This window comes from Sorex fumeus, unplaced genomic scaffold (assembly GCF_029834395.1).
Source record: "Sorex fumeus unplaced genomic scaffold, SorFum_2.1 ptg000006l, whole genome shotgun sequence".
Taxonomy (NCBI): Eukaryota; Metazoa; Chordata; class Mammalia; order Eulipotyphla; family Soricidae; genus Sorex; species Sorex fumeus.
This window is the reverse complement of record NW_026606063.1, coordinates 11098977-11123620: the sequence shown is the minus strand read 5'-3', so window position 1 is coordinate 11123620 and position 24644 is coordinate 11098977. Positions and strand designations below refer to the sequence as shown.

At 55.6% G+C, this 24644-nt stretch overlaps 1 protein-coding gene across 5 annotated transcripts in view; it reads right to left on the bottom strand.

Moving 5' to 3' along the window:
• Window positions 1-24644, bottom strand: part of OTOF (otoferlin) — a 94121-nt gene that overhangs the window by 44334 nt on the left and 25143 nt on the right. For 3 of the 5 annotated variants that reach the window (XM_056123160.1, XM_056123133.1, XM_056123152.1), the window contains exons 3-5: window positions 11977-12065; window positions 5644-5743; window positions 4563-4744 (exon numbers count right to left, since the gene is read on the bottom strand). In XM_056123160.1, the coding sequence (XP_055979135.1) occupies window positions 4563-4744; window positions 5644-5743; window positions 11977-12065 (371 nt within the window). Of the gene's footprint in view, window positions 1-554; window positions 600-4562; window positions 4745-5643; window positions 5744-11976; window positions 12066-24644 lie in introns of all 5 variants that reach the window. The other 2 variants (XM_056123124.1, XM_056123143.1) reach the window with 1 other exon arrangement.

Sequence of the window (24644 nt, the reverse complement as noted above, 5' to 3'; positions counted from 1 at the left end):
ACAGCCCTGCTGTGTTCTGGGGAGAGTCCTTCCCCCACTTGGCACTCAGAGTCCCTGCCATGATGGTCTGCACTGACCCCAGGGCTCTTGGAATGTCCAGGTGGGAAGAGACCACGCACTTCTGGGGGGCCGAATGTCCCCAACCCCTGGGTCCTCTCAGCCCCTCAGATGGATCGTCCCCCGAGACAGGACTTGATCTCTCCCTCCCCCAAGGGCCCTTTTGGGGGACAGACGTGCCGAGGGCCACCCCAACAGCACTCTGGGTCATGATACTCAGGCTACACCCAGAGCGGGTCTCTGAGTGGAGTAAGGGGAAGTGGCCATGGTCCCCCGGGGCCTCCCCTCCTCCTTGCCTCAGTTTCCCTCTCTCACGGGGCCGGGCCTCAGGGCTGGGGCGCTGGACAGGGCTGTGGAGCAGGAGCGAGACACAGAGAGAACGGGCAGAATCTGGGGGCCCCGCGGCCTCCTGCCCCGACCTGACCCCTCCCTGGCCCTCACCCTCCACGGCCAGCGGGAGAGGCCCCCGAGACGGCGCTCCTGGCCTGGACACCTACTTGTGCTCGCCATCTCGGCCGCCCTTGGTCTTCTCTCTGCCTTTGCTGAGTAGCAGGGAGAAACGAGGAGACAAGGGGACAAGAGTGAGCGGCTGGGGACGGAGATGCGTGCACCCTTGGTGACCCTGTCCCCCACACCTGGGGCCTGTCCAGGGGCCTGCTCCCACCGCCTCGCACTTTGAAGCACAGAAGCTGGTGGGAAGGGGAGCCGGAGGGGCCCGGTGAGGGAGCACGCCCAGCCCCTTCTCTCCTGAAGGTCCCTGAGGTGAGTTCGGAAGGTTCCTCAGGAAGCCGAGACTCCAGGAGCCTGCCTCTCTCCATGGGGGTCACCCAGCTCCTCCCCTGTTCCCCCCACTCGAACCCTTCCCAGGGACGTTGGGGTTCCCAAGCTGGAGGTCTGTGAGGGTAAACGTGAGCTGAGAAGGTTCTGGAATGTGCCATAAATAGGCAAGACTGCAGGACCCAGGGCAGAGCAGCCTCCTTAGGGAGGCTTCCAGACCACCCTCTGGAATGTTCTCTCTCGGTTTCCCTGCTGCCGAGGCAATGAGGATGAAAGAAAGAAAGGAAAGGAGGAGCCAAGCTTCCTTCTCTCCGCTCTGTCCTGGACATAGCTTGCCCAGCCGACAAGCCTCACACCTTGATCACTCATCACCTGATGCCAGATTGCAGGGTGGTCTCACCGAGCTGACTTTCTGGGGAGCAAAGCGGACGGTCTGTAAGCCCTGGCCTTCAGAGCCCAGAGCAGCCTAGCCCCCCGAGGACAGAGCAGCACCTACAGAGACGCGGGCTCTGGCCCAGAGCCCGGTTATGGTCACACACGCAGCTGGTCTCCAGGACTGGCCCACTGGAGCTTTCCAGAAGTGAGGGACTGGGGGTGGGGGGTGGTACCAACTGGCCTCAGTCTTGTTTGCATCCAGGCAGGGCTGCCTCCTCCTGAATCATCAACCCAGAGACTCCGGGAAATTCTGTCCTTGATTATTTACCTATCTGTCATGAGTCTGTCTGTCTCTCTTAGCGGAACTCTCCAGCCCTGAGAAACCGCAGGCGCTCTGGGTAGCAGACAGTACCTTTGTACCTGGGTACTGGCCCAAGGTGCTTCTTTCTCCTTCCCCGAGGGTGTGTCTGGCCCCACAGAGCAACAGGATGGCCTGGGAAGGAGCCTTGTCAGGCTCACAGCACCCCGGGCCCAGGCCTGCAGCCGGGCACTAACCACGCTGTCTCCCTGCTGCCAACAGGGGCCACCCAGGCCACACTGTGGACATGGAGGAGGGAAGGATTCTCCAGTGTGGAAAGGAGGCCCAGCCCCCACCCGGCCCTCCGGCTCCCAGCAGAGGGGGTGTCATTACTCCCCCCCTTTCCAGATGACACCGCTGGGCGGGCGGGATTCTCCCTCAGAGCTACTACCCTGGGAAGCCTTGCCTGGGCCTTAGGCCACGTGGCGGTTCCAGCTTCCTTGCTGACTGGCCCAGGCCAGCTCCTCAGCCATGGTTCTCTCCATGAGTCCTGGTCTCTGGGCCTCGGTTTCCCGCCATCCCTGCCTCAAGCCACGGGGCAGGAGGATTGCTAAGGTCAGTCTGGCAGCTGGATCAACAAGGCAGCCCACAGGGAACCAGGCGCCTCATGCTCCCGTATTCTTTTAGGCACTCAGTCCCGGGTGGGCAGAGACCCCCCAGCCACAGGTGAAGGGGCTTTTGTGGGGGAATAATCTCCTGCGTACACCTCGCCCCAAATCCCAGCAGAGCACAGAATCTGGCTCCTCTGGGCGCTGAGGGGTGGGGAGCACTGACCCTGGCATGTGTGCCCAGTGCATACCCCTGTGTCCTTCTCTGCCAGAGTCCCCAGCCCTGCACACATGCCCCCTACCCTGACCCCAACAGAGAGAGGGGTTGCTGGCTCCCACCATCTTCACCGGAGTGGAGGAGGTCACAGGGACCCTCAGGGAGGCCCTGAAACTGGGGGTGCAGCTGCCAGGTTGAAGCTGGGGTTCCCCTCTCTGCCCTCGGAGGGGCCCCTGCTCCAGGTGAATGGCAGAGCCTGGAAATCAGTATTGGGGCTGGGCATGAGAGCAAAAACATGCAGGGCTGCACTTGCACTCGTGTGCATGTGTGTATCTGTGTGAGCAATCCCACCCTCACCTGATGGATACTGACATGCCCCTTGTATGCAGAAGTGGCCTCCTGTTTACTGAAAAGCCCGCACATATCCTAACATGCCTCCATGTATCCTGACACACCCCTTTGTATTCTGACGTGTGTTCCCATGTACCCTGACATGCCTCCATGTATTCTGACATGCGTCCATGTATCCTGACACACCCCCATGTATCCTGACACGCCCTCATGTATCCTGACATGTGCCCCCATGTACCCTGACACACCCCCATGTATCCTGACACATGGCCCTGTGCCCTGAGAGGAAACCCCCACCGCACAGCAAGGCCTGACCTTGCCCCTTCTCTCTCACGGAGGAGGAGCCACTAAGAAATCTCACTTGACTCTAACGCCCCATGGCCGCAGGATCTGGAGTCTGCCAGGCCTGACAGGACAGGAAGCATCGCCCCAACCCCCAGAGGGATAGTGATTGGCGGGTAGCCATGGCGTGGACAGAGGGAGTGGCCGCCCTTCCTTCCTGCGGCAGGGAGGGCCTCCCGTGACTCCCCCTCTTGTTCCAGCCTCTGACGCCCCTCTCTCCTTCCCACGTGAGCACCCAGAATCCTGTGTCAGGCCCCTGATTCTCCAGGAGTCCTGGGCCCTTCATGGCCGCGTGGCCAAGAGCCGCTGTGTCCCCAGCTCTGGGCACTCCACGTCCAGCCTGTCCTTCCTTCTCCTTTGGACTCGTCCAAAGTGGGGTTCTCCTGCACGGGGCCCCACTGTCCAGGCCCGAAGGGCCTGTCATGAGGAGACTGGGTCGAGGCCAGTGGAGGCAGAGCTGGACCTCCTTGGGGGGCCAGAAGCCCTGGGCAGGTCCTTCCCACCCTCTTCCTGGGGCCTGAGGAGATCCAGTTCCCAGGGCCCGGCGCACCTTGCTGCCTCCAGCCCAGGGTGTGGCGCTTTTGCTGAGGCGGTTCCTCTGACCGTTGCTACTGGGTTAGGTGATTGCTCCCCCGGCCCCTGGGACCTCCACACATGTCTCTGTCTCTGCCTCTGTTCTTCCCCCTTTCCAGCCCCTCTGCTTTCTCTCTGTGTCTCCGTCTTGGCCTCTCTCTGTCTCTGGCTCTCAAGGGAACAATGGTCTGAGAGTGAAGAAGGAAACCGTTGGTTCGGCAGACACATGCGCTCAATCGTAACTAACTGAGAATCTATTTTCCACGAACAGGAACTGAGCCCCTTTGACGAGGAAAGGAGGAAAGAGAATGGAAGGAGAGGAGAGAATTCTGGGGGGCCCTCTTCTCAAACCTCCCCGTCCGTTAGCAGACATGCAGCAGACCACCCTGCACCCCCACATCACCCCAGTGCCCCCTGGCCTAGATCTTGTCCTCTGGGCTGTTCTTCCTTCTCTTTCTGGGTACGATGGTGCATCTGGGACAAGTGGCAGATGGGATGGGCGGGTCCCCAGTTGTGGCAGCACCTCGGGGCCTGACATGGCCTCTAAACAGAAGACCTGGGGCTGGGCCGAGGATGCCTTGGTGCCTCTGGTGGGAAAAGGTCTTGGTCTCTTGGGTCTGCTCAGTGGAGCAGGGCCGCCCCGTTGGAGTTGGAGACCAGCTGAAGGCCTCCCTGGGCCTCCCTGGGGATCCCCAGAAGGGGACAGCTGGGAGGTGCCAGAGGGGACAGTTCTGCTCCCCTGACCCCGCCCAGAGGCTGAGCAGGCTGAGGCCTTTCCTGTTAGAACTCAGCCCCCGAGCCTGGGGATTGGCCTGCCCCCTCACGGCGCTGCTGCCTCCCCAGGGTGGGGGTCCCCCTTGGGGTCACTGCAGAAGCCCCTTCCCACCTCATCTGTCCCTCTGAGTTCAGCCCACCCCAAGGACCCTCCCAGGACCCTCTCCGCAGTGCCCAGCCTGGCCCTCACCTCCGGAAGCTCTTCTGGCCGGCGGGCCGGGAGCCGGGCCGGGAACCGGGGAGCAGCCCGTCTGTCTCCTGGCTGTCCTTCTCTTCCTCCTGGAGGGACTCGTCCCCCAGGAAGTCCCCATCATCCCAGGGTCCCACCGAGCCATCGGTGGCCTGATACCGTATCTCTACACACAGGCTCGTCTGCAGGGAGAGAGGAAGGAAGCGAGTAGGGGGGCGGCAGAAGGAACAAGATGGGTTCAGCCCCATTCGCAGATGAGAAGACCGAGGCTCTGAGAGCCTGGAAGCACAGACGCCTGGGCAGATGCCTAAGTCTGATTCTGGACATACGGGGCGTGGGCTGTGCTGCCTGTGGGCCCTGGCCAGCCGCCCCCCAGTCTACTCTTGTCCCCTCCCCCCACTCTGGGTTCTCTTCCTGGCACCTATGTCCTCGCCCATGTCCTCCTTCCCTCTGGCATCCACAGCTCGTTCTGCGGCCACAGTGGCGGGCACCAAGGAGGCCGTCCTGTCCTGCTAAGAATGTTTGTGGGGGCTGAGGAAGCCTGAGACCCAGACACCCTGGGATTCCTGCCCAGCCCTGTGGAGAGGGCATCCTCCCCACTGACCCTGACACTAGCTTAGTCTACAGAGCTGACCCATTTTACACCTGGGTAAACTAAGGCCAGCAACCTGTTGCCAACAATATCGTTTTCCTTTTGAACCTGAATGTCCACTGCATTCTGGCCAGCTCTCAGTCAATGCTTGCCCCATCCTAAGACACCAGGGCCACTCAGCAGTGACCCTTCTGTAAGGGACATAGAGTCTGCCTGGGGTACACATGCAGTGACCGGCCAGGGTCTTCACTCCTTATAGTTTGGCCAAACTGCCCTTGAGGGGCCATGGACATACTTGAGGGGAAGGACCAGGCTCAGGGCAGAGTTTGGCTCCGGGTTTGAGGAGCCTCCAGTGCTCCCTGGAACTGGGCCAAAAGGGAAAGCTCGAGTGATGCTGTCCACTTTGGAACCCAGACCCAGCTGCTCAAAGGATGCAGCCCCGCAGTGACCCCATGGTGGGCGAGTCCAGGGGGCCCGGGGCACACGCACCTTGAGGGTGGCATTGTTGTCATCGATCAGGGTGTCAGTCACCTCCACGTGGTTCTCCTCCACCACCTTCTGCAGGACCATGCGGAAAGTTCCGATGAGCCTGTGAGGAGTGGGGGGATGGGGGATGCTCTTCGTGAGGACTAGGGCAGGGCTGAGGGGTTTGGGGGAGCAGGGCTGAGGGGGAATGGGGCTGAGGGGGAGCAGGGCTGAGGGGACTGAGGGGGAACAGGGCTGAGGGAAGCAGAGCAGAGGGGAGCAGGGCTGAGGGAGCTGAGGGGGAACAGGGCTGAGGGGACTAAGGAGGAGCAGGGCTGAGGGGAGCAGGGTGAGGGGTTGGGGGGAGCAGGGCTGAAGGGGAATGGGACTGAGGGGGTCAGAGATGAGGGGCTGAGGGGGATCAGGGCTGAGGGGGAACAGGGCTGAGGGGGAGTGGGGCTGAGGAGAAGGGCTGAGGGGTTGGGGGAGCAGGGCTAAGGGGGAGCAGGGATGAAGGGGTCAGAGCTGAGGGGCTGAGGAGGTAGGGCTGAGGGGGAACAGGGCTGAAGGGAAGCAGGGCTGAGGGGGCTGAGGGGGAACAGGGCTGAGGGGACTGAGGAGGAGCAGGGCTGAGGGGAGCAGGGCTGAGGGGTTGGGGGAAGCAGGGCTGAAAGGGAATGGGACTGGTGGGGGCAGAGATGAGGGGCTGAGGGGGAGCAGGGCTGAGGGGGTTGAGGGGGAACGGGGCTGAGGGGGAACAGGGCTGAGGGGGAGTGGGGCTAAGAAGGGCTGAGGGGTTGGGGGGAGCAGGGCTAAGGGGGCGCAGGGCTGAGGGGGTCAGGCCTGAGGGGCTGAGGGGGTAGGGCTGAAGGGAAGCAGGGCTGAGGGGGCTTAGGGGAGTGGGGCTGAGGGGGAATGGGGCTGAGGGAGTCAGGGCTGAGGGACTGAGGGACTGAGGGTGCCGAGGGAGGAGCAGGGCTAAGGGGGAACAGGGCTGAGGGTGCTGAGGGGAGCAGGGCTAGGAGGGCTGAGGGGGGTGGGGCTGAGGGGATGGGGCTGAGGGGGAACAGAGCTGAAGGGAAGCAGGGCTGAAAGGGCTGAGGGTGCTGAGGGGTGAGCAGGGCTGAGGAGGAGCAGGGCTGAGGGACGCAGAGCTGACATCCCACAGGACTCTGAGGGCCTGGAGGAAGACTCCAGGCCAGGGTCTGAGGCACGCTGGAGCCAGGTGGTGAGTGCGTGCTGGACTGTGCGACAGGCCTGAGAAAATCCACACTCTGTTGTTCTAGGAGGGAGCACGGGGCTCTGAGAGGGGGTCCTGTGTGGGGACCCCCGTGTGGTAGGGAAAACACACCGTTTCTGGCTGCACGATAAGGCTGAAGGGGGCAGGAGCACAGCGGATCAGAGAGCTGGACACTGGGGTCAGGGGGCTGCCCGGGGTTCAGAGAGGAGAAAGATCTAGGGGCCACCCAAGCAGTGCTCAAGGTCACTCCTGGCCCCTCGCAGATGGTTCGATGCTCAGGCGCAGAGATGTGACAGAGCGGAGCAGCAAGGCTGCCCTGCCGTGAACCCGATTTGGTTTTCTTTTTTTATAAACTCTCCTGTGACTGCATGAAGGAGGCCTAGGGAATACATCTCTCTGGAGTCTGTTCTCCACTCGGGAAGCCTGATGAAGCTTCCAGAAGCTTTCCTGGGAAGCTTCTTCCCCAGCTTCCTCTGTCCCGACCTCTCCCAGGGTCACTGCTGGTCTTTACCAGCGCGCAGGGAGGATATTCTAACACAGAGCTGGAGTCGGGGAGTCTGGCCTACCAGCACCCCAACTCTTCTGGCTCTCAGCCAGGGCTTCTCTGAGGCGGGCAGGAAGTCATCCAAGGGTCTGTTGAGACGCTTTTTTCTGTGACACCCCAATGGCAGGCAGCAGACTAACGGGGGCAGGTGAAGGGCAGCACTGGCCGGCGTGGGGGTGCTCATGAGCCTTTGAGGATTCCCGCTCTCTCTGCGCTGCTCAGCCCCGCTGCATGCTCAGGCCTCAGTGCTCCTCCCCACACAGGTCCTCTGCCGCTCAGCAAAGCTTAGGGCCTTAAGTACCTTCCCCCAGCCGCCGAGAGGCTGCAATGTGACAGGTCGCCCCTAGAGGGCGGGAGGGAGCGATTTTTCTCCGCAAATGCGGGGAGAAGCCCTGCGAGTTCTAGGTTTAGAGGCGGGAGTCTCAGAGCAGACCTGGGGGCGCTGAGAGGAGCCCTTGTCCTACCTACATCCTCTCAGGAGCCCCTGCTGATGCCTCAGTGGATTCCAGCACCTAGCGGACTCCCTTCTCCCGCCTGTGGGCTCCCAGCCCAGCCAGAGTGGAGACTCTGAGGACAGCTGGACAGGACCCTGTGGACAGCTCAGGGGGGCTCTGGAAACAGCTTGGGAGGTCTTGGGGGGCTCTAGGGACAGCTTGGGGGGTCTGCAGGCAGCTCAGGGGGATCTAAGGACAGCTCAGGGGCTCTGGGGACACCTTAGGGGGGTCCTGGGACTTCTCAGGGGGGCACTGGGAACAGTTCAGGGGATTCTGGGGACAGTTGGGTGGGGTTCTGAGGACAGCTCACGGGGCCCTGGGGACAGCTGAGCAGGGCTCTGGGCTCAGAGCAGATTTTCCCAGCAGGGTGAAGCGGGCTGTCAGGTGTCGTTGGCTGTTCTCCAGCCCCTGCTCTTGTACTCCCCATCTGCTCAGAGGAGCTGAACCCATTTGCCTCACCTGGTGAGAGTGGGGACACTCCAGGTGCTCTTGGGCGGGGGGGGGTGTGAGGGGCGAGGGCCTTGTGGTCTGGAAGGCCTAGGCAGGCCTGGCCTCCTATGCAGGGTGGACTGCATTTTTCATGACCCCGGGGTGGCTTAGGGTCACCTAGTAGTCCTGATCCACCTTCCCCCTCATGAAAACTGTCACTGTCACTGTCACTGTTCTCCCATTGTTTATCAATTTGCTCGAGCGGGCCCAGTAACGTCTCCATTGGAGACTTTGTTGTTACTGTGTCTGGCATATCGAATACGTCACGGGGAGCTTGCCAGGCTCTGCCGTGCGGGCGAGATACTCTCGGTAGCTTGCCGGGCTCTCCGAGAGGGGTGGAGGAATCGAACTCGGGTCGGCCATGTTGGCTGCGTGCAAGGCAAACGTCCTACCCACTGTGCTATCGCTCCAGCCCCTCGTGAAAATATCAAATAGTATTCTTTGAAATGGAGGGGAGGCCGGCCAGCAGTCAGGCACCCACTGATCCTACTGCGCCTCAGGGCATCTGTGGGCCCTTGTCCTGCCAACAGCTCAGCCCACTGAGAACCACTCACAGAGCCCCCTGAGCACGGCTTGGGGCCCTCCACCCCCAAAAGAGAGTGGACAATCCATCTGATCCCAGTCCCAGGGAAGGTGTGAGAGGGAACATTTTGACAAAACGCTGTTGTCTGTTTTTAAATTGGTGCTGTGTCTGAGTGAAAGCAGCAACGTCAGTCCATTGCTGGAGACTCTGACAAAGGCCCACTTCAGGGCCTCAGTTTCCCCAGGCTGTCCAGTGAGAGGGCTGTGTCCTAACCTTCTGTGCCTGACCACTACCCTCGTGTGGCTCACCCAGGCCACCGGTCACCAAAGGGCCCCTCCCCACAGCCGACCCAGGCAGCCGGGCCAGGCTGGCTGGGCATGGGCAGGATGCCCAGGCAGTGAGCCGGGAAGTGGGGGTTCAGGCACAGAGGGGCCCACACAAGAGCCACAATAGCTCCAGGGCCCTTCAATAATTCAGGGCTCTCCCCAGGGAGCCGGTGTCGAGTGGCCCAGGGCTGGCCAGGCCCCGTTATTCTCCCGGATCCTGAATAATTGAGGAGCCCCTAGGAGACTGGCATCTGGTCACACACAAAGGGGACATGGGCCGGCAGAGGGACACACAATAGCCTCTGACCTGACACCTCTGTGAGACTCAGTTTCTCCATCTGCACAGTGAAGGGTGCACTGGCTGAGCTGGGGGTCCCAGGATGCTCTGACAGCTACTAGGGAATCCTGGATGTTCTTCCTGGTCCTCAGCTTCTGGTTCTGTCTGTGCGTCTGCTCACTTCCATGCTCCCTTCCCTGGTTCCTTCTGCCTCTGCTCTCAGCTCACCCTGTCTTTTACCCCAGGGAAGAGGGTGGGACTTCATCTCAGGGTTACCTGGGGTGGGGGTGAAAATTCTCACCAAACTTTCTTAAGAGTTGTTGCATATGGGGCTGGAGAGATTGTACAGAGGATAAGTGCTTGCTGTGTATGGCAGTAGACCTGGGTTCGATCCCCGTCACCCCGTATGGTGTCCTGAGCACTGCTAGAAGTGATTCCTGAGTGCAGATCCCTGAGAATCACCCCCAAACAGCAAACAAATGAATAAACAAAAAGAGTTGCTACATTTGAGGTGCGGTTCTTGGAAAACCAGGAGAGACGCTTCTTACCCTGGGGCTCTCCCACCCGGACTGAGGCGTCAACAGCATGCACTCTGCTGAGATCTGTGGGCTCCTGATAAAATACACAGAACCCTTGGAGCTCATAGGGTTCAGCGATTTCTAACTCAGAAATTTTCACAATGCCATGGTCCACTCTCCTCTCCTTCTAGCAACGGGTACTCACTTCTCTCAAGACTGCATTGGCTGGGCAGCGCTGACTAGCTCCCAGCACTTGGCTGTCTTCTAGAAATGTCTTACCCCTTGGCACATAGATATCTTTCCTCTTCCACCTGGCAGAAACTTCCCTGGTGTGTGTGTGTGTGTGTGTGTGTGTGTGTGTGTGTGTGATTGGTGGTAGTGGGGGTGTCACTCCTTAAGTTCTCCTCTTAATAGCTCCCCTGACTAGCACGGTATTTGCCAGATACAGAGTATGTGCTCAATAAATGATTGATGGTTGACTGGCAGGATGAGTGGATGGTGGGTGGTTGAGTGATTAGATGAATGGAGGATAATGGAAGGAGGAATGGATGGCGGATGGATGGTGGGTGAATGAACGAATGCGTGATGGAAGGAAGGATGATGGATGGAAGGATGGCTAAAAGGAAAGATGGGTTGTGTTGTTGGATGGACAGTAGATGAAAGGATGGATGGATGTAATAAAGGATGACTGGATGGGCGAGTGAAAGGACGGCTAGATAGAAGAATGTACAAGCATGTGCTCTGGGGTTTTTCCTCTTTAGATTCTCATCTTTGGCGTAAGGCAAGATTTCCTGTCCTCTTCCCCAGCAACCGCAAGGTAAAGTCTGCTGGCACTAAGCCCCGTGGGTCCGAGCTAGCGGGACCTTGCTGCCCATTTGCTCTCCCTCTCTCAGTGTGACCTGGCATCAGGTCAGCATTTTCTTTTCTTTCTTTCTTTCTTTCTTTTTTTTTTTTTTTGCTTTTTGGGTCACACCCAGCGATGCACAGGGGTTACTCCTGGCTCTGCACTCAGGAGTTACTCCTGGCGGAGCTCAGGTGACCATATGGGATGCTGGGAATCGAACCCGGGTCAGCCGCGTGCACGGCAAATGCCCTACCCGCTGTGCTATCGCTCCAGCCCCAGGTCAGCATTTTCTTTTGTTTTCTTTTCCTCCTGCTGGTCCTGCTAAGCTCTTAGTGGACAACGCCCCCATACCTTCTCAGACATGCGACCGTTCAGTTTGACCTCTCGCTGGTTAGAAATTGGTTTTTGAGCTCAAGAGAGAGCTGGGCATTTATTAGACTCAGCCCCCTCCCCTGGCAGTTGGATCATTTCCGGTGCTGCTGGCCTCTGAGGCGGGTGCTCCCTTCACTCCCTTCACGTGGGGGCACCTGACTCTCGGCAGCACCCAGCCCCTCCCACGCAGCAGGACCCAGTGCACCGTTGGGGAAGGATGAATGAATGGAAGAACACGCATGTCCTCCATCCTCATAGCTTCCCTCTGCAGTAAGCGTCCTTCCTCTCTCCGTGGGAACTCAGGTACAAGGCATGAGGCCGACTCACGTGGTAGGGACTGAGCTGGAAATCTGGGACAAGGCTGGCCTGCCCAGAAATAATTGTGTCTCTCAGCCACAGGGCTCACCTCTACGTGACCAGGAGTGACCAGATGGACGAAGGACCATCAAGAGGACAGATGCTCTATGAAAATAAAGTCAGTCATGGCTTAGCGTCTCTGATGGATACATCACCCCCAGTGTGGCCAGGAGGGAGACCTTCTGGGGGGCATGGCTAGGGACAGAAGGGAGAGCAGGAGGCAGGGGCATTCCTGGGGACAATGGGACATCAAGGGAACTCTCAAGGCAAGACAGTAGTTCTGAGATTCCATCTGAGGCAAACTGAGGGCGCCCCAAGGGAGAGGCAGGCAGCCCCCCCCCACACACACACACACAAACACTCCCTGGCTTACTTGTTACTGAAGACTTTGCTGTAGTTGAAGATCTGAATCTCCAGCATCTCATTGCTGTCCACGTTGCTGGCCACTGGCCACCGGAAAGTCTGAGGAGAGAGAGACAGCTGTTACCTGGCTGGGTAGGCTGATGACCCGTCTGGGCCAACACAAGGCCCTTGGGCAGCCCAGAACTTTTGGCTCTCAGGCAGTGCCCTGGGGTGCGAGCTCTGGGGCGAGTGTGTGAGTGGGAGGTGATAGCGGGGGCTGGTTTCAGGGCAAGGATGGTGTGGGCATCGGTGCAGGCGCTGAAGGGGGTTGAAAGGGTCCAGCTCTTCTGTCTGGGTTTTTCTGACCCACCCGAGCTCTGCCAGGGGGGCAGAAGTCCCCAGTCCCTCTCACACACATTGGCAGCGTTAGCTCGTTAGGCTTCTTGTCACGGAGTGTGTGAGGGTCCATCTCCTGTCCGTTTCTAGGCTTATGTCACTCCTGCCTTCACTAAGAATCAGGGATGCCCCCAGACAGGAAGTGCCTGTCTCTGAGAAGCCAGAGAAACAGCAACCAGGGCTCAGGACATCCTGCCTCTAAGACAGCTGCAACTCCACACCTGGGCACTTCCTGGGGGCCTTCTCCAAGGCCTATCCCACCGCTCTCTGCAGCACCCCAACCCTGAGGGTGCTGGGGAGGTGAAGGGCTTCATGTCCAGGCACTTTTCTGGTCAATATGAGAGGCTGAGGCACCCACGGGAAAGGAAGTCTGTCAAGTACGTGCTCTGCCCACACGGTGGCTGGGCTGCCTGAATCTCAGAGACCCTCAGAGCGCCACAGGCTGAGGAGACTGGGGGACAGTCGGGGGTGTTGGTGCATGCTTCACACTCTGAGACCCGGGGTGAAGGTGGGGTGGGGTGGGGTGGGGGGAGGGCCCCCAAGTTTGGCCTCTCTATGAAAGGCCTCAGGCACGCCACAGAACCTTCGCCACACATAGCTGTGTGAGAAAGAAGGTCTCCACAGCTCCCAGAGAGTGGACCCTGGCATGGGTGGGGCCTCTTCCAGAGCTGGACCACTGTCCCCCATCCCAGCTGGAAGAGGGGAAGGAGTGGGTGGGAGGGAGGGAGGTGTCCCTGTCCCTTGCACGGGTGGGAGGGGAGAGGACGGGGTGGAGGCGCAGAAATGAGGGGCAGGAAATGACCCGTGAGCCCTAGAGCTACCCAAGATGGCAGCCAGTGACTTGAGAGTCCATCCGTCTTATGTTTTTATCTTGTTTTTCTCTTCTGCCAGGTTCAGGCTGTTCAGGGTCGCCCTGAGGAGCCACGGCTGCTGGCTGTGGAGGACTTTTCATTCTGTCAGAACCCTCAGCCCTGTCACCTGGGCTGGCTGATCATTACAACCCTGGGAGGGCGGGTAGGGGCAGTGGTTGGTTGATTTTACGGACAGGAAACGGGAGTGAGCGACCTCACGGGAGACTGGGACCTCTGTCCCGGCGCTAGGAGGCTCTGAGAGTCCATGTCGCCAGTTTACTCTTTCGAGGCGCCGCTTCCCGCACCCAGTGTGGGGCTGGGCAGTGTGGGAGGCACCAGGTCTGGTGGCCAGCACCTGTCAGGAAGAGGACCTGTGTGTCCAGGGGAGCGCTCCCCACACACACCAGCTTCCCCAAAGGGAGGGAGAAGTGGAGGAGGGTCCTGGGAGGGTGTGGTAACGAGGGAGGGCGAGCTAAGGGCAGGGGCTGCTGGCATTGCAGGCCTCACTGAGCAGCGCCTGCTGCCTCTGATGCAGTTTCCTAATGTGTGGGAGGAGCCCAGCAGTCTCTTCTCGGAGTTGAGGGTGGGGGGCTGGGAGCTGGACTCCCCATCCTGAGCCCTGGGTCCCAGGGGCTGGGCCTTTGAGCCACCAGAGGGCTTATGGTTGGATTTGACACTGGGAAGGCAGAGAAGGAGGGAAGGTCCCTCCTAAGTGGGTGGTGGTGAATTCCAGAGCCTGAGGAGAGTGTAGCCTTTGGAGGGAGGAAGGGGACTTTCCCAGTTATGGGGGCTGTCCAGCTGGCCTGTGTGGGGACCTGTGTGCCCAGAAGGGGATCCCGACTAGAGAGGATAGGGTAACAGAGCTGGGGAAGCTGCCAGGTACCATTTCTGGACAGAGGGAGGGAATGGGATGGAGGGAACATGGTCGTCCCTGGAGGGAGGATGAGAAAGGACCAGAAAGGAGGGCCTAGAGCTGCCGGGAATGGATTCAAGACTCAGACCCCTCCTCAGAGACACCAAGTCCTGACCGAATTCCAGAGCCTTCTTTGACCTCAAACATTTTCCCCTTCAAGCCTATTCTTCCCTTGCTTCACCTTTTTGTCATTCAAAATGACCTCATTTCTGTTTTTTCCCCCCATTTTATTTTATACTTTGATTTTTAGACCACACCCTGCAGTGCTCAGGGCTTACTCTTGTCTCTACACTCAGGAATCCCTCCTGGCAGGAATCAGGGGTCCAAAGGATGCTGGGGACAGAATCTGGGCTGGCTGCGTGTAAGGCAACCACCTTAGCCCCTTGGCTAGCTCTCTGGCCCTTCATTTCTTTTTTGAAATTTCATTTCCTTTTCTTCTCTTTTACTTCCTGCTCCTCATGTCCATTTCAATCTTTTATCTATTTCTATCTCTGTCTCTCTGTATTGATTTCTTTCTTCCTCTCCCTCTCCCCCCTCTCTCCCTCTCCCTGTCACTCCCTCCTTCTCCCTCTCTCCCTCCCTTTCTCTCTCCCTCGAAAGTGGTTCTCAATCCTGGCGGCAATCACTTTGGAATTTAAATCCAAAACCAAAACCAAACCAAGTCCCAGGCTGCCTTTAAGCCTACCTAGATAAACCAAAAGCTCCGGGTGAAAATTTAGCTCTGGTTTGGGGTCGAGGGATCAATTTGCCGATTTCTTTAGTCACAGCGGCAGGCAGTGAGTGGAGTGCCCGACCACCACCAGCACCTGTCAACTCCCAGCTGGGCACAGGGGGCGCCATGCAGAGCAGGACAACTGTCCAGCTGAGCCCAGCCAGCCCGCAGACCAGGACAGCTCTGTAGTGCTCACACGGATCCCCTGAGGCTTGGTGGTCTCCTGCAGGGCACTGGGTCACCTGACGTTCCCGCTAGTGACCCGGACCCTCACCCACCCCAAGTCCTCACTGCCCTGCTCCAGCTCAGCTGTCCCCAGAGTAGTTCTGAGCCTGATGGGAGCGTGTGGGTCCCTGCCCCTCCCACGGGCCTGGCACAAAGCAGCCCCAGCTGGGCACAGAGGCTGGTGTGCACGCTCGGGACTTACGGGGAGACTCGTGGCCGCATGGTAGTTCCAGGCACGAGGACAAGGCCTGCCGTTTGTGCAGGGGACACTGCAGGGAGGTAGAAGCTTTTGGCTCCCTCCAGCCTGAGCCAGCACCAGCCTCATTCTCTCCCTTGGCCGCAACAACTGGGGGTGTCCTTCCCTTTCTGAGGGATCCTGAAGATCAGCAGGGAGAGACATGGCCAAGGAAACGCCCATCCCTTCTGGGCTCCTACTCTGGGACAGTGTCCAAACCCTTCTTTGGGGCACTTCTCTTTGATGAACCGTGTCCATTTGTGTGGGCCAGCAAGCCTTGTCCAAGAGCAAACCTTGGCCGAGCACCCTATTGTGTGCCATGCCGGGGGGTCCGATGGTGGGTGGGGGGAGGATCCTTAGACCTGCCAGGGTAGAGACAGACCACGAGCAGAATTGAGCCTGTAACGGGCACACTGGCAGGAAGGAGTAGGCCTGTGGTGGGAGATGAGGGGGGGACCTGAGTCTAGGGGCGTCTCAGCAGCCCTGGGGCTGCCTTAGACTTTCGGGGGAAGGTACTGATCTGCACGGTTGTGCTCTGTACCCCTCAGGCCCCTCAACCCAAGACTCCCCAGAAAGCCTTCCTGAGGCAGACGACAGAGCGACCTGGATTATCTGGGCCTTGTTCATTAACTGGACAGACTGTCCTGAAGGGGACAGTCTTGTCAACGGGAACAGAAAACGCCATGCTGTGCCACTCAGGGTCCTGTCTTGGGAATTATCCATGGACCTGGGTTCACCCATTTCTCTCATGCAGCCACATTCCTGGAGCCCATGCTGGGGACTGGCCCAGTAGGTAGCAGGCGGCAACATTCCAGGTCCTCCCCAGCTCAGGGTCCCCCTGACCAAGATGAGGCCAGGACCCCCGGCCTCCCAGTGCCCGTGAGCATCTCGGTGCTGGGTCCGTCTCCCCCAGCCGAGCTCCCCAAGGGCAGGGCTGAGTCTGGGTCCTTTGCAGGAAGCCGTGGTGGAATCCAACCAGGGTTCTGAAGCCACGTGGGTTTAGGGTCCTGGGAGGTGTGGGATGAAACCCCGAGTCGCTGCTGCCACTGACTCAGCCCCCTAGAGCTCCTCTCTCCGTCCTGCATGGACTGCGGGGGTCTTAGGCTGGAGGTGGGCTGGGCACAGTGCCATCTCCCCAGCATGGATGCTGGCTGGACACAATGCCCGGCTCTGCTCTCAGAGGGAGGGGGCGGGTCCCAGAGCGCTCAGGTTCCCTGGGAAAGGTGACACCAGACACCATCGCTCTGCTCCAGTTCCACCCATTGTGCTCCCTGCATTGTCTTAATTCCAGCACACGCACCCCTGCTCCCCCCCTGCCCCCCCCCCCCACAAGGGCTCCTAGGCCCTTGTCTGAGCTCTAGGACCATTTCTGCCTTTGATTTGTTTTCCAGCCAGGTGTCCAGGTGCCTGCACTGAGGCCCAAGATTGCAGGAGTAGGTCTCTGCCATGAGACGGGGCGCCCAGGACCCCCTGACCGAGTTCTCCGGTCATCACAGCGCAGGCAGCTGGCACCCCTTCCCCCTACTCTGCTGAGGGGCTCCTGCAGCCACTGTGCCTGAGGAGGGTGAGGACAGTGGTCCCGGGGGACCACTGGGGCTGTTGAGGTTTTGTGAGCAGAGGGTCTTATTCCACGCAGGTCCTGCAGAGGGTTCTAGAAACACAGAGAGTTCGGCTCTGGGGATGGAGGCAGAAGGGAAGCTGAGGGGCTGCCCGGCTGGTTTGGGGACACAAGTGCGGGTGCCAGGACTTCTCTGAGCAGGGGCTCACAGAACCCTGTCCTGTCCCTGGGAGGCGCAAGGGTCATCGCCTGTCAGTTACAATGTAGACAGCTTGGCAAGGGATACGCCAGGCGGCCCCCGGGCCAGCCTCCCTGGGGCTGCCCAGTGTGGGGGCCAGTGATGGCCATGAACCCGGGTGTGTAAGGCCTGAGCTCTGCAAATCACCATCCTCGGTGCCATCCTTCCTTGTCATGACATCTAGAACCTTCCCTGCCATCCTGCGCGGTGCTCTGAGCCCAGCTCTGCCCATCTCTCCCCCATCTCTGGCCTCTGACCCCTGCCGGGTCTCTCAGGACGTGGGGGCTGGCGGGGTGGGTGCCTGTAGGTATCCTCAAGGGGCTCAGAACTGGCTTCTCCACCCGCCTCTACCCCATGGGGGCTCTGTTCAGCGTGTGGCACTTGGCCCCCAGGCCGTCCATCTACCTGGGGGCCAAGTGGCTTTGGGAAGCAGGAGGATGTGGTGATTAACTTTGACTGTCACAGACACTTGCGGCTCAGGTGTCCCCGGGCAGCTAGTGGAAAGGGGCGTGAGGCCCTTGGAAAGGGTATCGGGTTGCTCACTGGCCGCAGGTGGCGTGGACTTGTGTCCTGGGTGCGTGGGGGAACCCTGAGCGGGATGCTGATTAGGGGTCAGGGCCTCAGGCAAGTGTGTCACCGGAGGGGCAGGAGGACAGAAAAGCCCCCTGGGGAATCTCAGTCCAGGTGAGAGGGAGAGAACCCGGAAGTGGGTGGGCTCTGTGGCCCCTCAGTCTGTGGCTGCTCAGTCAGGCCCCACCATCTAAGGGTAGGGCTGCCCTGAGGCCCTTCTCAGCCCACGCTGAGACTAGGAAAGATCGGTCAGCCATACCAGGAGTCACAGCAGGTGCTATTGGGTCTCACCCCACAGTCCACTACAAAGAGACACCACAGAAAAGCCCAAGGGAAATACAGGGTCCAGCAAGGCACAAACAACTAGACCAGGACGTGAGGGACCCGGAGGACCATGGCTGGCTGCGTGTGGGAAGCTCCCGGCTGACTGGAGGCTGGGGGATCCAGCTGGGGGAGAACCGAGGAGGCGCCTTTGGGAGTTCTGTTCTCCCTGCCGCCCCCTTGAGGGGAACCCGGCAACCATTTTGGTCAGACTCCCCTTGATAGACAAACAGGCTGCTCGTCTGGGGGCTCCAAGATCTCATCTGTGAAAGGCTGAGAGAGCTTCTGTCAAACCCATTTCTCGGCCTGTCTCTTTGGGTGCTGGGGCACTGGACTCTCTCCCAAGAGTACATAACCAGGCAGATTCCAGGGTGCTGGACAGGCCGAGCAGAAACTCAGGGAGAGAAGTTCTCTGTGAAGGAAGCCACCCAACTTTTCAATGTGTGAAAATTAGCATATTATCCAAAATAATTCTTATGTCATGGATAATCTTCTCCACTGCCCTTCTGGAAGATGTGATAGATCCATCAGGATGTCGGAGGGCAGTCATCTTGGTCTTGTAGTTGGCAAAGGACAGGCGGGTGTTGTGAATGCTTTTCCCGGCTTCTGCCGCATCTACCAGCACGGCTGCTCTTCTCTCTTTGAGGTCTTCCTTTTTTGCATCTCTGCACTGCTTTGTGAGCTCGGATGTTCGCTTGCGGTTGCCTGAGGCATGTGCCAAACCATGTTGGCGAATAAGCTCAAGAGTTTTCAAAGACAGCGGGTTTTTTTTTTTTGTGGCTCTCTCTCTCTTGGCGTTCCTCGCACAATCATGGAAGTGCTGAACCAGTCGATCATATTCCTGTCAATGTTGTCAACAACGGCATCTTCCCATGTTGCAGCAATAGTGCCAAAGAGCTCCCAGTTGGTGGTCGTTCTGGGAGTTCTCAAACTTAGAAGCCCTTTCTCCCCGCTCTGTGAAGTAGAATTTTGCGTGAAGGAGATGGTGGTTAGATCCTGTTTGGAATTTTGGGACAACAGTGACATCAGTCAGGCAAAACCGTCTATTGAATATGATGTGGTCAACTTCATTGTGGAACTGTCCACCGGGAGACTCCCATGTCCAACGTTTAGATTCGGCCTTCTGGAACTGTGAGTTACCATGGATGGTATTGGTCGACATGATGAACTCAGACAGTCTCTCACCCTGTTCGTTCCATTCTAGGCCATGGGTCCCGATGTGGAGTTCTTTGGCTGATCTTCTCGGTCCTATCTTGGCATTAAAATCACCCACAATGATCTTGTAGGAAGTGTGGTCTTCTTTATAGAACTTCTCCAGCTCCATGTAGAACTTCTCAATTTCTCCTTCATCATAATTGGATGTTGGTGCGTAGACAACGAAGATAGAAACTGCCGGCAATGAGCCACTTCTATTTAAGTGTAATCATCCAATTCGGGTTGTTAGGCATTTGAATGAATCGATGCTCATGGCCAGGTTTGTGTTGACAAGGACACCGATGCCTCTGACGCCTCTTTTATCACATGTTCCGAGGAAGAGTTCTTGTCCAGTGTTGAAAACAGCGTGATGTGATTGGTGCCTTCTTGTCTCAGTCAGACCAATGATGTCGTACTTGATCTTTCGCGCTTGTACCATCAGGTCCTTGATGAATGCATCTGATGCCAGCGTACGAGCATTGAAAGTACAGACAATCATTCTTGTCTTTCTTCGTTTTGGCAGCTTAGTTCAGCCTTGAGATTTTATCAGCCTCTCCTTTCTCATCCTTCTCAACGCTGCCGTATTGGTGACTCCTTCAGGGTCAGGGGAATGAGACCCATTGTAATTACTGGTTTTGGCATATCGAATACACAATGGATAGCTTGCCAGGCTCTGCCATGCGGGCGGAATACTCTCGGTAGCTTGCCAGGCTCTCCAAGAGGGATAGAGGCTTTTGGGGCGGCCTCTAATCGCCCTTGTAGGTGTTCCCATGGTGAACCCTATCAAATATGGTGTAGCAATCCTGGAAGATGGGTATTAAAGTGTGTTATAATGGTCTGGAAAGTGTCCTGGAGTGTGGTGGCAGCTGGGTAGTGGAGGTAATGTAGAAGATTATCCATGACTTCTACTCAGATCTCTTTGATAGCCACGTCCACCTGCCCACATACCAAATTCCACAGGATGAATATGTCATTCCCAATATTCTCCCTTCCAAAATCTGACACGCCATTTTGTTGGTAAAGAAACGAATAGCACTTGGCCCAGACAAGGTCAGACTTGAACACCTGAAGAATCTGCTGTCAGTTCTCATCAATATGCTGACTCGGCTCTTCACACGCTACCTGTCTGAATGCAAGGTTCCGTCCCAGTGGAAAACCAACAGGACTGTACTATTGTACAAGAAGGGAGACATCCACGACATTGGCAACTATCGCCCAATCTGCCTATTGTCTATCATCTACAAGCTGTTCACTCGAGTCATCCTCAATAGGATTGGCAGAACACTAGATGAAGGACAACCATGCGAGCAAGCTGGTTTCCAAAAAGGATTCAGCACGATTGACCGTATCCACATAATAACAAAGGTCATTGAGGTTTCTGTGGAGTACAAGATGCCACTCTGTCTAACGTTCATTGATTTAAAGAAGGCCTTTGATTCTGTTGAGACGGAAGTGGTCATTGAAGCCCTAGCCAATCAGGGCATTCAAACTCAATACATCAGGATTCTCTGTGAGCTGTATTACGGATTCTCTACCAGGATCTCACCATTCCACAAAGAAGTGATCATCCATGTCAAGAGAGGGGTTCGGCAGGGTGATACTATTTCACCGAAACTCTTCAGTGCCATCCTCGAGAACGTCATGTGATGACTGGAATGGGAAGGAATGGGAGTGAAGATAGATGGTCGGCAACTATACCACCTCTGCTTTGCTGATGACATCGTTGTAATAACACCAAACACTAGCCAAGTGGCACAAATGCTGGGTGACTTCGATTGTGAGTCAGAATCAATATGGCATCAAAATGGATTTGGCTTATGTAATTGTAAATGTTGGCAATTCTAAAATCCTACAGGTCTAGTTGATGTTCAGGAAACTTGCTAAGAGGTAAGGTTTTAGTCTTGAGCCCCAAATCTATAGGTTAGACAATTAGGCAATATTCCCATGTTTTAAGGTACAATCTCTTCTTTTTTTGTTCTCCCTAATTTTATTGAGATACAATGTTTACAACTGTAATATTAATTAAAGCATCCATCACCTTGCAAGTTAAAATCATCACCACTGTCACCACTGTCCTCCTGTTGCTCATTGCTCATCAATTTGCTCGAGCGGGCCCAGCATCGTCTCCATCGTGAGACTTGTTGTTACTGTGTTTGGCATATCGAATACGTCACGGGGAGCTTGCCAGGCTTTGCCATGCAGGCGAGATACTCTCACTAGCTTGCCGGGCTCTCCGAGAGGGGCGGAGGAATCGAACCCAGGTGCTATCGCTACCACTGTGCTATCGCTCCAGCCCGCAAGTTAAAAGAAATGAAACAAAACAAACACTGTCCTCCCATTGTTCATGGATTTGTTCGATGCGGGCCCAGTAACGTCTCCATTGTGAGAGAGAAGTCTCCATTGTGAGACTTGTTGTTACTGTGTTTCGCATATTGAACACTCTCGGTAGCTTGCCAGGCTTTCCACTCCAAGAGGGGCAGAGGAATCGAAACTGGCTCAACCGGGCTGGCTGCATGCAAGGCAAACGCCCTACCACTGTGCTAGCCACCCAGCGGTGTGGTGCTCCAAGAACTGGTGGGCCAAAAAAAAAAAAAAATAGATACGGATCGAAGACTGGGAAGCTGAAGAAAAGAGTGAGTCAAGGTGGAAAATCCTTTTGAAAAATTCCCTGAGCTAAAAGAAAGGGATAGACATAGAAAGATTGCATTCATCTGGGAAACATAAAGTAACAAAATAGGAGATTAACACCCAAGAGTGGCCGAGATTAGTACCAGGAGTTTTACTCCATGGCTTGGAGGCCAGCCACACACGCTAGGGGAAAAGGGAGCTCAGATAGAGAAGGGAACACCAAATAAAGGGTGTTGGGAGGATCCTCCCAGGATGGGAGAAGCATGCTGAAAGTAGACTATAGACCAAACATGATTGTCACCCATTGCCTCTTTTGCAAACCAATAAGAGAGAGAGAACAAAAGGGAATACCCTGCCACAGAGGCAGGGTGGGTTGGGGGGATGAGGGGTGGGAGGATACTGGGATCCGTGGAGGTGGGAAATGGGCACTGGTGGAGGGATGGGTATTTGATCATTGTATAATTGACACCCAAGCACAAAAATTTTTCAGTCTACAACTGTACCTCATGATGTCTCACTAATAAAAATTTTTTAAAAAAGAAAAAGAAAAAAAATTCCCTGAGCTGAAGGTTGGAAAGGGTTAGCAGACAAAGTTACATATCCAAGCTAAGAGAGAGTGGCTAGAAGCATGGAGTTGCAGCCAAGAACAGTTTAAACTCTGGGTGAAAGGGACGTTTGGGAAAAATGATGGAGAGGATATTTTCTCTAATTAACCAAAGACATAAAACCATCCAGTGGGAAGGACTCTTAAAATAGTGTTAAATAGGAAAGACAAAGCAACCCACAATTAGACGCACTGTAATATAATTGAAGGCATTCAGAGATAAAAATGATTATATCCTTTATTTCAGAGAGAAGGGAAAGAGCCCCCGCAAATATATAAAAATCAGACGGCGTTAGACAGGGGATATTTTTGAGGTTATGGAGGAAGAGAATTTCGAGCCTTGAATTTCTTATCTAGAATCTGAAAGTCTCCTTCAAATTTATAAGATAAACTCTCCTCAGGTTTACAAGGCTTTCGGTTAGGTTTCCTCTATATAAACTCAAATGGAAAATGCTTTTGGAGAGGACCTCAAAAAAATAAAAGGCAAGTCTGAGAGATGTTTCCAAAAAGACATGTAAAGGTGAGAAAATATTTGGACTAAGGGCTAGGACATTAAATTAAAGGGTGGTGGTGGGTAGGGGGGCAGATGCATATTCAAAGTAGCCTAGAATTAAAATTCGAATGTAGAAATTCAGATGTAGACAGAATCAGCCTGAGGATATGGGCTGAGGCAGGAGGTGGGGGGGGGGTCACAGAGCATAAAAGTGGTCGGGATGTGACTCAATGGTCAAGTACATGCCTTACACACAGGAAACCCTGGCTTTAATCCCCAGCACCCCTGATGAAAACACTTATTATAATAGAAAAAAACATAATTTTTGCTTAACCTTATCAGTAGGTTTACATGGTTTTTTTTTTTAAACATAAGTAGAATGTCAACCAACAGGAAGAAGCTGATCTAGCCAGTAGACAGCTAGGAAGGGGGGAGGGGGGACATGAGAAATTTAAATAAAATGTAAAATAAGATGTTAGGAGAAAGAAGTTTTAAGGCAAAAACTATTGCAGTAGTTTTAAGGTAAAGAAGTTTTAAGGTAAAGTAGTTTTAAGATGAAGAAGTTTTAAGGTAAAGAAGTTTTAAGGTAAAAACTATTGCAAATGTAAATGGATACAACGTATCAGCTAAAAGAAAGAGATTTCCAAAAGATATATCCTATGCATTTGGAAACTAAAAAATTTAAACTGCATTTAAAAGAAAATTATAAAGGAAAATAAATGTTTAAGAAGAATAGTAAACTGTGGCCCAGAGACTCAGCCATTAACAGCTTTGTATCTCTGTATCTCACAGTGAGTCAATCAAAATAGACAAATAAATATTTTTAAAAAGAATAGTGAACTCCCAGGATGGGAGAAGCATGCTGAAAGTAGACTATAGACCAAACATGATTGCCACTCAGTGCCTCTTTTGCAAACCACAACACCCAAAAGGAGAGAGAGAACAAAAGGAAATGCCCTGCCACAGAGGCAGGGTGGAATGGGGGATGGGGGGGTGGAAGGGATGCTGGGATCAGTGGTGGTGGAAAATGGACACTGGTGGAGGGATGGGTATTTGATCATTGTATAATTGGAACCCAAGCACAAAAATTTGTAAGTCTACAACTGTACCTCATGGTGTTTCACTAATAAAAATTTTTAAAAATAGTGAAAACACTACATACATAATTTTATAGAATTTATTTATTTTGTTTGTTTGCTTTTTTGGGTAACACCCGGCAATGCTCAGGGGTTACTCCTGGCTTTGCACTCAGGAATCACTCCTGGTAGTGCTTGGGGGAAACCATATGGGATGCTGGGAATCAAACCTGGGTCTGCCACGTCCAAGGCAAACGCCCTACCCGCTGTGCTGTCGTTCCAGCCCCAGGATTTCTTTATTTTAAAGATTGTATTTATTTATTTGGGCTTGGGGTCACATCTGACAATGTTCAGGGATTACTTCTGGTTGTGCACTTAGAAATTACTCCTGGCAGTGTTCCAGCGACCATATGGTGTGCCACAGATCAAATCCAGTTCAGCCGTGTGCAAAGCACACACCCTACCCACTGCGCTACCACTCTGGTCCCTGTAGGATTCTGTTAAAGCGGCACAGAGAGGGGGTCAGGGTGATAAGTGATAAGGAACATGCCTAGCATGTGTTCAGCTTTGAGTTCGATTCCTGAAACCATATGTCTCCCCACTTACCACACTCCACATCAGGAATGTCAGGTGTGGCTCAATTTAAAAAGAGGAAAAGCTAGGAGGGCAAGATTGATGCCTTTGC